The sequence below is a fragment of the Macrobrachium rosenbergii genome, chromosome 21 (assembly GCF_040412425.1).
Source record: "Macrobrachium rosenbergii isolate ZJJX-2024 chromosome 21, ASM4041242v1, whole genome shotgun sequence".
Classification (NCBI taxonomy): Eukaryota; Metazoa; Arthropoda; class Malacostraca; order Decapoda; family Palaemonidae; genus Macrobrachium; species Macrobrachium rosenbergii.
In genome coordinates, this window is record NC_089761.1 from 62,473,978 (window position 1) to 62,487,259 (window position 13,282).

At 35.9% G+C, this 13,282-nt stretch overlaps 1 protein-coding gene across 4 annotated transcripts in view; it reads right to left on the minus strand.

Annotated features, from left to right (window-relative positions):
- Nucleotides 1–613: 613 nt before the first annotated feature.
- dia (diaphanous related formin 1) overlaps nucleotides 614–13,282 on the minus strand; it is a 266,481-nt gene continuing 253,812 nt past the window's right edge. For 3 of the 4 annotated variants that reach the window (XM_067123916.1, XM_067123917.1, XM_067123918.1), the window contains exons 9-10: nucleotides 6,195–6,279; nucleotides 614–3,011 (exon numbers count right to left, since the gene is read on the minus strand). In XM_067123916.1, the coding sequence (XP_066980017.1) occupies nucleotides 2,837–3,011; nucleotides 6,195–6,279 (260 nt within the window). In that variant the 3' untranslated portion in view covers nucleotides 614–2,836. The remainder of the gene's footprint in view (nucleotides 3,012–6,194; nucleotides 6,280–13,282) is intronic. The other variant, XM_067123919.1, reaches the window with a different exon arrangement.

The window sequence follows — 13,282 nt, forward strand, 5'->3', positions numbered from 1 at the left end:
CTCTGTCTCAAACCCCCTTTCTGGAAATTACATGCCCCTCAGTGTTAAACCCAGGCATAAGTATACATTCAGTATTAAACTTGTACATTAAGTAATAGTGAACTGCTATCCTGAAATTGATTGTCTGTGATGGATGAAAGGAACACTTCCCTATAAATGTTCCCATATATCAATGTGAACTGGGAGATTATCACTAAGATTTATGATAAATGTGTAATATAGTACTGTATGAACTACTGTACCCATAACATCATGAAAGATAGTATGGGTACACTAGTTTATATAGCACACAATATTACATATTTCAATCATAAATCTTGATGGTAGCTTCCAATGCATATTTGAAATATTGTCTTTTACTATCATCCATCATAGATATTCAGCAATTTCAGGACAGCAGTTCATTATATCTTAGGCATTGGTTAATTACTGGAAGTAAACTTATGCATGTGTTTAAAATTGAGGGTATGTCATTTCCAAGGCATATTTTTGGGAAGACATTCAAGAATGCAGATATTTGATCATAAAGATGCTAGTATGTCATCACCAGTTGATCAATCATATCATTAATTTATATATTTCACCTTCATTACGGCACTGAATAATCCTGATGGGTTCCGGCGCTTGGTCTTCAAGACCTAAATTTCATAATCAATCAATCATTCACATATTAAATACAAATATAAGTGAAAAAATTGATAAATTTTCCTCAATCAAAACAGTTTGAGCAGCCTTTCAACCCTGGCATTAATAAAAAAAAAAAAAGAATCATTAGTGTTTTTGTGGACACACTGACCTACTAAATGGAGACAACAAATGTAAAGACCTCGGTGCACTTACAAAATAAGGAATTGCAGATTCTAAGTGCTAGTTAAATACTTACAAAATAAGGAATTGTATTTTCTAAGTGTTAGTTAAATATATGACTGAATTTATTTATTTTTGCAATGTCAAAGTACTGTATGAAACAAGGCATGGTATGGAGACAGGAACAAATAAGTTCCTAGTGAAATGTATGCAGTTACAAATAAAAAGGCAGTAATCATTTACTAAAACCAATTTGCACTAAGATTTAGATTATTTATGGAGAATGAAGACTTCCTAGTTTACTGCATTAAAAATATAAGAACAAGCTTCCCTTTGCATGTCAGCAATATCAAGTACAGTACTATAAGCTTTCCTTCATATATCAGGAATTATCCACTCCTAAAGAAAAGGTTAAGTCATTTATTACAGAAATAAACATTTCTCAAAAAGACAATGACAATTTGGCCAGGCTTGAAATGTAATCTCTCCTGGTTTGTCTGTTATATCTGCAATATTCTTAACACTGAACAATTTAATTCTGATGACAGAACTATTACTACTAAGGCCGCAGAATTAATAAAAAAATATATCTTTATCTTTACGTGATATATTTATTTACTGTATTATTTTCTTCTGTTTATTTTTGTCGATATCGATATTTATTCTGCAGAAACTTACTTTTCAAGATTCAAGATAATAAAGATTTGCACTTTCTGAATATAAACATCTACTTGCATCAAAAGAGCTGCTCTGCTCTACTATGGCAGCATTAATCACTAGAATGAGTGCATCATACGTCTGACAATGCTAGGTTTGCAATTATTGAACCAAGGAAATTAGCATGATCTGTAAAAATTCGCAGGGTATTTTGTCCATTTATTCCTTATCCTTGAGGATCTGGCCAACTTTTCTCTTGCTCCCCTTTTCAGTTTTACTGGTTAATCTACTGACATTCAACCTCTCAGACTATTTAAACCAAGGAGGGTGTTGTAAAACAACTGGCTGAATTCTTTCACATTCTCCAGGTTAATTCAGTTCAATAGCAAAACTCTTATCCTCTCATACATAATAATGTTACTCTACAGCACCATATAGAACACTAGCAAGATGCTAAGTTTTGGGATTTCAATGACAAACTGTATACCAAAAGAAGCAAAAGTCTGTCACAAAAGCATCAGGGTTAAGCAATATTATTTGTACCAATATCTATAATTTTTTGCCCCTTACAGATACATGTGCAATTAAAAGGGTGTAGAGTAATTCAGAAAAAATAATAAAAAAAAGATACTAACAGTGAAAAGAAAAGACAAATAATGGCGATAAATGATAAGTTGAAATGCACACTACAAAAGGATTCAGTTGGGAAATGAAGAGCAATATTCCTCACAATAAGTTCTCTGGCTAAGTAGAAGAACTATACCTTCAAAAACTAATAAGCCTCCTTAATCATAAGGATGTTCAATAATCTTTAATTGGCATATTTTCCAATGTGCTCCAAGTTTCAATTACAGATGAACAAAAAACCATACATAATAAAACCAATTACTCAAGAAGGTGCTAAAAGGACGGGCTAAAACAACATAACCTCTGGACAGTTAAATGGGCAATTTCAATGACCAAATTTATAAAACCAATGTAAATAAAAAGACTCAGTAAGCCTGTAAAATACAAAAGCCCTGAAATAAGAAGAATCACAAGGAAAAAATCCTTTCATATTGCCAGAGAACTTACATGATGTAGCAATGAAAATATATGTTAACTTAAAACACTTCGTTATCATGGGAAATATCCATCACGGGGATAAGAGAGAATCTAAGCTACACGTATTCTGAAACGACTGCTTACCTAATTCTTGGTGCCTGAATAATAAAATATATCAACCTTTTTTATTTTTTAAAATAAATAACATGATTGGCCACTTTTATTATCTTACAAATATCACTATTTACACTTAAAAACAACTTATGGTAAAATAACGATTCTATTTTTGATGGCAGTCCAATTTCACCCACTCAGACCACTATAAACCTTACAGTTCACGTAACCTTTGCAACAAATTATCTGATGCGTCACCCCCGTTTTCATTCTGCTGGTTGACATTTCTTTCTCTAGATTCTAATCCCGTTGGAAGTCCAGGACGACGGGTGCGTGGACGGGAAGATCTGGCAGGCTGATTCTCAACATCAATGTCAATAGTGTCAGTGCTAAGAGACAAAGTTTTTGTTAATCAAAATCATTAATAGCTCTAAAATTGTGTTTGAAAATGTATACATCACAAAATAATCTTTCCTGTTGGTAAAAAAAATTGACGTCAGTCTGCATATGGAACAAATTTCATAAGGTTAAAAAAATATTTTACTCAATACATTTCATTACTTTAAAATCTAAAGACCTAAATAGAGTGTCGGGACACAAATAAATAAAACTGTTTCTACAGCAAACATGTTTTTTCATAAAGACCCATTAAGTATCTGTAAGTATCTTATTCATGTCCCACAGTCTTGGATCACCAGTGAAGGAGAGAAGTCTCCACTGCACAGGCACCAGCCCTACCTATGCTACATGTGTGTGCCCTAGTTTTTTGTGATGTCCAAGATAAAAACTCAGTACAGTATGTGAATAATGAATTTGTAAGGACAAACATGTTTTATAAAAATACAATCACAATCCCATTATTCTAAACAAGCCTATACCACTATTCAGGCAAGAGGTTGAGATACTTAACTTTCATATGCCATAAAATATTCAGAGAACTTGTAGAAAACAGAAGTGATGAGTAGAATCTCTACTATACATATGGCCCATAAATACAGGGCCTGTATCATGTCAGTGATCTTTCAAAAGCAAGAGTGAAGAGCATTTACCATCAACATACTATGTAACTGCTATCCTAGATGGTCTACAGCTTGTCAGCACCAGAATGGGAAGTCATGATGCATTAGAATGAAGTGGATGAGGATGAAAACAACTTCTCTTAATGGTAAAAGATGCCACAACCCCTTCAATGATTGGCCCTGAGGAATTCAGAGGTTTATGAATGACATAAGACAAGCAAAAGGTGGTAAAAGTGAACTAACATTGACATTTTGATACTGCTGTCTTCAGCAAGAAGGGCCTGCTAAACCTAATCTAGATGATTCCCTGAAGTCCTCTTTATCACACTTCCTCATGCAAACCCCTGCTGGGAATGCCTTTAGTTGACAATTGGCAGAGAATTATGGGAGTAATGAGGAGTACAATAAGAGCTTGAATAAGACTCAAAACACCAATAGCAGAGTTTACTAGATCCACGAGAGTGGCCTGACTGGAAAAAAGTTGAAATAGGGAAGAAGTTATGTGGCTCTCAGGAGTGGGATCCTTCTTAGTCATGCCAGATGAGTGAACAGTAGCAACAGTGCTAGAATTTGGACGAGCAACTGATCATACAAGAACAGTTGTGAGAAGATACATTATGAGACCCTGACATTGTCTGGGAAGTTGATGCCCACAACTTGCGAGAAGTGACATTAAGAACTGAAGATATGGTAATTAAAGAATAACTTGACCTCAACCTCATAAGAACAATAGAGTTAAGAGCAATTCTGGATGTGTAAGTGACTTCTGAATGCTGCCCTTTAACATACCACTGCTTGAATAGTAACAAGAGTGGGACCAATTGGTGACAGAGACTGCCGATGATGGGAAGTGACAAGAGCTTCTTTTATCGTGGTGACAGAAGAGTTAAGTGAGATTAAGGGAATTATGGGGTGACGTTCAAGCAAATTTTCAATCTGTCTTGATTGTTCAATGTGTGAAGTTCTTGAGCTAAAGACAAAAATCTTTGGTATTCAACTGGTAAGAGACGTGGTGGAGAAAATGTGGTGCTGGCAGTAGAAGGGCATCACTTAGCAGGGAAGAGGTAGGAAGTGGCAAAAACCAGGATCATCAGATGAAATGGAATCCTCCAAAGAAAAGGCTCACCAATCCCCATAGATGGAGCAGTGACTATCTAGAGCTGGAGAAGCCTTGAGAGCAGAAGCAGCACTGACATCTGCCAAAACTCTGATGCATCTCTTATATATTTCCTACCAAGATATTACTTGGGTGAGAAGACCTGCTAGAAATATGGAAATCAGACTTGGTTCATCCTACTGGAGTGAAGTATAGCCACTGTAATGGGGCAGAGCTATCTAAATTCTTCAAAGCATGAGTCCTCTTGTTAGTCACGTTATGGACCATGTAAGCCAGCAAGAAGGATCCATTATGCCTACTTCTTTAGCGTCGTTTAAGTCCCGTGATGATAAAAGTCCTGAAAACCTCCTAATACAGTATGGCATCCATTTTCTTTAGTACAATATTGGAAAATCAAAACAAAACCACCCTAAACAGCAAGTACTGATGCTCTCTCAAAAGAAGAGATCAACCTTCTATTCTTTGAAATGTCCAACAGAGTGATGATGTCACAGATAGGAGCTACTTGCTCTGAGAACCCACTCCTGCCAAGGCACTATAACTAGAATTTCCCAGAGACATTTCTTGATTAAGTCAATCTCTGCCAGAGCATATACAGCTGAGACTTTGAAAACCAAGAATGTAGACTTTTTTCAGTAAGAGCTACAGGTCCCACAAAAGTTTGGCAAGTTAAGACAAGCAACCCATCATCTTATGATATGTGAAGATGGTGACCCATCTCCACATGCCCTAAAAGTAAGGTCTGGTGTGCAGACCTAGCCTCTGCACATACTAAATGACAAATATGTATCTATTAATAGAGGACTGCTACCTGCAGTAACTTATGGGTAATATAAGTGGACACAACAAAATATAGTAAAAGAATGTGTATATATACATTTGTGTAGCCTTTCATTGTCTCTACTTGTACATTTTCACTCTGTATCTCCAACAATGTGTAAAAAACTTGAAAAACCACATGCAAGGCATGTACTAGCAATGGTTGTGTACACTTACAAATATATTTTACATTATGTCCTTGTCCAAAGTCCAAGTGTACATGTTATGTGGCTTATATGTTTTGGTGCATGTAAGTCCTTGTTCCTACTACCAATTTCATAACTGTCACTTCAGTGTACCTAAGTGAAATTATTTAAATTATTTCCTTTACTTTTCATTTAGCTATCCTTCCACTACATAGTATGTGCTTACTTTGCTTGACATTATAATTATAACAATTTTACAGAAATTATATGAGGTACAGAAAGAAAAAAGTACATGTAAAGACAATGAAAGACAGATTATATATATATATATATATATATATATATATATATATATATATATATATATATATATATATATATATATATATATATATATATATACACACACACATGCATACATACATACATACACATGCAGTACCTTGAATTATAAGAAAGAAAAATACTTACAGCTTAATATCTTTGTTACTAGTTGGCGACTGTGCGGTTAAACCTGTACGCGAACGACTCCGATTCAATTGGGCTCTTCTCTCGGCTGCAAAAGAAAGTTATAATTAACTAACATTAGAGTGTCCTTCCAACTAAAGCAATAAAGAAATTATCAGTGATGAAATGATAAATGGATGACAGCATATATCTTATGAACCAGTTTTAATCCAAACTATTTAAATATTTAAATACATCACACCATAAAGTAATTTACTACAAATGTATACAGTACTCACATAAATTAAAATAGCAAAAAACATGCCAAATCTGATGAGCTATAAACAAAGCGCAATTCAGTACAGAGATTAACCAGTGTATGGACAAATAAGTACTTTAAAAATTAACTCTCACATATAACTTGACATAAAAACAATGGTGGGAAGAACTTAAATTTATCTTGTAAAGAATTTTTTGTACAAAATTTCTTTTTAAAATTACATATCTCTCCTTCTCATAAGAAAAAACAGTTTGTCCATGCAGTAGTATTTATAAACACATGAACTTTATAACCACTCTTCTAAAGTGACTAAAAATTAGATCCTCATAATAAAGGCATTTTCACTAATTTCTGTGATACATTACTAGCTAACTAGTGCCAAATATTTGTACAAAAGGCTGCAAAAAAGTGCTCTACAATCCAATGACTATTTTATATCCTTGATGTACTATGAAACTAAAATGCTAGTGTGAATAGTTACATAAGGCAAAAGATTCTTACAGCTAAAAATTGTCTTAAAAAAACAGCAATCATCTACACAACATGTGAAAAATACTCAAGAACAATATGAAAAAACTCATAGAAAATGGAGAAATTTTTTATGTGTATCATACTAATAACCTATCTGTACAATACACAGAGCTATTACAAATACTGTACTGTAGCTAAAGATTCACGTACAATAGCATGTTTTCCTTCTTGCCAAAGAGTCATAGGTTGTTAATAAGCAGTTGGGTACAAAACTATAGAGTGCCAACAGAGGATAGAAACACTTATGCTACAATAATTCAGGAGAACTTTTAGGTTTATAATTTGTGTGAATATTACAAATTTCCTTTTCATGTAAATATATTAAAATTATTTTCTATTCATCTGCAATATGATCAAAACCTATTACACTGCAAATTTAAAATGTTCCTTTTCCAAAATTGTATATACTCAATACCATAAGTGCTAGCCCAACCTCCACAAATTCACCTTTGTATTCTTTAAATAAAGATTGCATGAACTTTGATACCATAATCAGTCTCATTATGAAGAGAAACATTTAGAGAGGTAGGCAGGAGGGGGAGAGTTAAATAATATCTTTCAACTCTATCGCTTGAAATTCATTACTAGGTTTGAGTGTCCTTCCACTGGAAAAAATTCAAACTTGGGGAATTGGAAACTGTGCCACAGCTGAGACAGGTTCATTTTTGAAACTAACAGTAAGAGCTCATGGATTCACTCACCATTCTATCCAGTTTGCCAGCAAATATAACTGTAGTAAGGATAACTGCATTCTTATAATACTCTCTATTCAACACAATTATGTTGGTGACATCCCTTACAAGCAGGGTAAGATGCAGACATTAGGGAGTGAGCTCTTGTTTAATAGTGAAATGAACTTATAAATAGTTTTTCACTGTTGTCGGACATGATTATTTTCTTGGACCAATCATAGTACCCCTGAGCCCCACAGTATTACATTAGCATTTTGGTTTTTCATATATTTTTTGTCTTACTAATACATATGGCTAAGTGTCATTCATTTTTTTGAGGTGGTGAAAACTGCGAATCTTATCAGTTACGGTTCCCAATAGGGAATTCAACATGAACCAAGGTTAATTAAGGAATCTTATTTTTGTTTATTTTCATATCTTTATTTTCACCAGGTTTTAGTCTTACATGTAACAGAATTACATAAAGGGGAAGTCTTTAGAATTTTCCATCTCCATGGTGTGGTCCTCCACATATGCATTAATTTTTTTTTTTTTTGTGATCAAACATGAGTTAATCATATTTGCCTATGTGATTTCCCATGCCTAACACAAAACTGCATTTAAAAGATGGATGAACCCCTCTCTAACAGGCCGCCATAGGGTTTGTACCTAGATTTATGCAATATTCCCTGTGCCTTGAAAATTGTCATCTACTGAGAGTGGACCCTGCACTAGGAGCAGAGCTTGACTTCAGGCTTGCACTGGCTCCATAATGTTGGCTACATGAATTCAATAAGTGAGGAGGAATGCTGTCCAACCTTAACCCCATACTCCTTCGTATTCTAAGAAAAGCCTCAGAAATATATTCAAGGCTGTGCAGAGGTCCTTTAAAGGACAATCCTGACATGGCAAGGAGCAATAAAAGGAGTGAGCAAAAGATAAAAGGCCAAACTTATTTTTATTTAGAACAACTACTGTACTTAGGACCAACTCATAACTCAGCTCTATGTACATGCTCTCTAAGGTCCCCCCACTGGCAATGGGGACAGCTAGACTCGACTGGGAAAAAAATCATGAAAAATGTTGGACTATATTTCATCAATTAACCTATAATTCCACTTGATTCAACTGAGAAGAAATAAGAAAGGCAGCAGGCAAATTTATCAATACTGCACCACAAGTAATGGTAGTAAATCATGAAAAAGCTGTTGATCCCCAGGTAATATGTGACACTCTGACAAGTCATTCTGCTTAAGTTTCAAAGAATTCTTACAACAAACCACATGCATATCACTGGCACTGAGAAAAGGCGAAAAAAGATTTTTACGAGTAAGGAAAAATGATAAAATGTGCTTTTTTGATAGCATTGTTGTTTGTTTCGTCCTCAAGGAGTTAGCCTTCCATGGTCTACCAGAGCTCCAAGGTGACCAAACTAATATCAAAGAATTCTCTTTTAGCTGGTCTCATGGCCGGGTATTGTGTCATAGTGATAAATACTGTAATATATGATGGAGTATGTAATGGACTCAAAGATAAGGGGGCACTTTCCCAAATCTTACAGCAAGGCTGTATTACATACCCAGGTTCTTCCACTGCCAAACCCTGCTATAAGAAGAAGTGTTTATTGTGCATACGCCGCCCGCCACTCCATCGACAACACACAGACACAAAGACCAAACAACAATTACTCTTCGTTGATTACTCTTCGTTGGTCAACACAGTAAGGTTTAGTATTACCGGCGCTCAGAAAAATTTGACTTTCTTCTCCGATTTCATTAGCAAGGATCATGGAAACATCTAAAATAGCAAGTTAAGTACTTGATTTTAAGTTCCAGTTAAAGTTTTACTTTTAAACTTTTGGAATTAGTGATTGATTTAAACTTTTGGAATTAGTGATTGATTTCTGTGTGAAAGCCAGGACCCGGCATTTCCTGCTAACACATGGTCGGCACTTACTCATGATCGTTGATTGGTAGTTTTGAAAAGCAAAAATTGTTTTCAAGAATTTGTCATTCTATCTAAATGTTTTAACTAAAAGAAATGTTCCACAATTTATCATTAATATAGAAAATCTTTTCAGATTATACAATGTCTACAATAATCTAGGCAGAGTGTGAGAAGAATTTAGACTAGATTAATAGTGGATGTTGCCTGTAGCCTATAAATTTAGACTAGATTAATAGTGGATGTTGTCTGTAGCCTATATAACCTAAGATAATTTTTTTCCTTTTATATAAGCATGTTCTAAATAATCCAGGGCTAGGCAGTACCTTATATTAGGTTAAGTGATAACTTTTTAGAAACATCCCCCATTATTGGACTAAATTGTTAGCCTAGACCAAGTAACCTAGGGCTAGATGAAATAGTAATTGGTGCTGGATGAGATGGCATCCTAGCTTTAAGGCTACATACTAAAGTAATTGTGTTTTAAGTAACCCTTACCCTTAAGTGTGAATTAGATAATCTGGATTAGGCAGTAGCCTAGATTAGAGTATAGCCTATCCCCAGTTATCAGCGGGGTTCCGTTTCTGAGGGTGTGATGATAACTGAAAATCACTGCTAACCGAAAATTGGCGATTTTTGGGGCGTATCAGCGCCGAAAAGCCCCAATTTTCGGCTATCGGTGCCTCTGTTAGGTATGTATTGGCGCCAATACCCAATTATCGGCGCCGATAAGCAGAAATCAGCAATTTTCGGCGCCAAAAATTGCCGATTTTTGTCGCTAGACAAGTGCCATAAAACCGGATCGCCATTAACCGAGGAATGCCTATACTTGATAGCGTAGCTATAAGGTTACAAATTAATGAGTTATTGTTTTATATAGTAGACCAAATAGCCTAGGATTGGATATAAACACCAACCTGGGTTAGACAAAAATAGTAGCCTAACTACTTGTATAAGGTTACATATTAGTAAGTTTCTGTTTTTGTATAGCCTATACATTTAAGAGTGATCTAATCTGGATTAGGCAATACCCTATACTAGGCTAAGTGGTACTTTAGAACAAATAAGCTTAGGATTATATATGAACAGTATCCTAGACTCAATAAAATAACCTGGTTTTTACGACTCTGTAGCCTATCTGTAAGGCTACATATTAGTAGAGGTTTTATGTAGCCTACATCCTTAAAGATGAAATAAACCTAGACCAGGCAGTAGTCTAACCAGGTTAAGCAAGAACCCCTTTTTTAAGGGTGCATCCTACTATTGGCCTAAAACAGTAGTTCAATTTAAATAAAGCAGCACCCAAACATCAGATAAAAGGGTAGTCTCAGCCAAATAAAACGGCAAACTAGATTATAAGAAGGTTCTTTCCTGTATAGTTTATATCCTTATGTGTTTTATAATAAGCCTAGAATAGGCAGTGGCCTAGAACAGGTTAAGCAAGAACCCTCTAAGAAATCCTCTGTTCTTAACCTAATGTAGATAATGCTAGAAGCATTAATCTTAGCCATATAAAACACTAGCTTGGGTTAGTTAATCAATTAGTTTATAGCAGTTAGTCTGAATGGCATGACATTCAAAATTAAATTTCACATAGCCCTTGCAAACAGACTAACAGTGTATAATACAGCCATATACTGGTGTCAAAGCTAACCTAAATCTTACAGGGTTTAAGTGAACATAAATTATATTACAGTTACACTTGTAATCAAATTAGCCTGTGATAATAAATATATCTATATAAGCTATATAAGGGACTACAGACAATTAGTAATAACAGTTTTCTAAAAACTTGTTTATATATCACTACAGGGCCTGCATTATGCACGACCATCAGCTCAAGTGCTCCGCAGCAAATTGCTCGGTTCGCTTTTTGCCAGTGGGTACAGCCCATACCATCTGCCATGAGCATAGACCTTGTAAAAAACAAGGAAAATTTGTTTGGTCGCAGGATATGCGCAAGTTTTAGGGACAAAACAGCTCATTTTGAGCTGTCTTGATGGGTCCTAGGGTTCAGCAGGGGTGAGGAAGGAGGAGATTATATTTTTCAGGCAGAACTCCAGCAGCATATATTTAACACTTTCTCAGAACTAGATCTATGTTTGGGCCAAAACCCAGGAACATCAGTCCCCACTACCTCCCAGGTTAACTCCGCGGAGGAAGCAGCGGAATCTTTATATGGGGGTGACATTTTAACTAATGAATATGAAGTGGACATTCCCGCTGATCAGGGACACAAATTTCAGCAAACCATGGGAGAAACCTTCCAGAAGGAATTCTATACCCCATGCAACTATCAGATGCTGAAGAGGATCTTTCCCCCAAAAGGGATACTAGGATCCACCTAACCCCAACTGAAATTACTACATTTTCGGAGGGATATAGTAACTCACCCAGGACTTCTGCCCCCTAGTTACCAGGCAGTTACAGTTCAGTTGTTGACACTCAGTCAGACTGCGCAAGCTCCCCCAAAAAGGGGATGCACAGTTTGCGGCATTTGACCAATTCCATAAGGAAATTATGAGTAAGATCAAAGATGCCCTTGCCACAGAACAGCAATATATAATGAACATAATACCTGATTCCAAACAGGAAAATAAGGAAATTAAGTTAGTCATGTACACCCCAGAGTGTAAAAGCACTGCATCCTGTAACCAAAAAGTGAGGGTGGATACAAATTCTGCCCAAACAAGGTCTAATGTTAGACTTCAGATCAAAACATAATAGGGGCTCCAATACTCACCCCTGAAGATACTGATGATCCTTGGCAAGACGCCTCAATGTGCATTTTCTCTCCTGATGGTAAATATCTAATTAGTGAGAGAAAAACTTTGATCGAAGTTGTACATGTAGAGTATAGAGACAGGGCAGCATTCCCTTATACAGAATGGTGCCTGCTACAACTTTACAAGACATAAGAGAATAAGAGAAACCACTAAAAGAAATGGTTCTCTTAAAAGCTATAGAAGACACCTTTTACCTGGTCAATGGAAAATAGATCTCTACTTCCAATTTTGAATAAAACCAAAGTTGCTTACCAAGTAGCCCCAGCCTTCTGTCCCTTCACTTTCAAAATAATTAATCCTGTAAAGGAAGATTTACTGAATTTTGTAGTGACTAGAAAATGGGAGACAATGGCAGAATTAAAGCCATTTGCCACGGTCATCCCAGTTTCTAAAAATTCCACCAAGGAGTGGGCAACACTTTAACTCCCTTTTGAAAGGAAAAAGCTCCCTTTAGATATAACTACTCAGCAGTTTGGGACCCCTATGAGAAGAATATCAGAGGGGACAGCCTCGGCTGAATTCCATGCTAGGATCCACCTCCTTAGTATTATAACCTCTACAACCTTGTGGAAGTGGCCACAAAAAGGCTTCCAGAAGATTCCAGAACAATTTTTGCTATTGTGACCAAAAGTCTTATGAGAACCCTATGGGAAGCACTCTATGACTTCTTAGAGTGGCGCAAAAAACGCGAATGGAAACATCGGAGGGCTCCAACAAGTCACTTACCAATGTGACTTCAGTATTACACTCTAAGCCCTTCTGTAAGGACCTGTTTGAGGAGTCTGTTGTGGCTCAACTTAACGAGCAAGCCCACCAACAAAACTGTACAGTGTATACAATCTTCTGAGAAAAGGGCAAGTCAGGAAACAAAAAAATCCAAAACTTCCCTTTACCCAACCC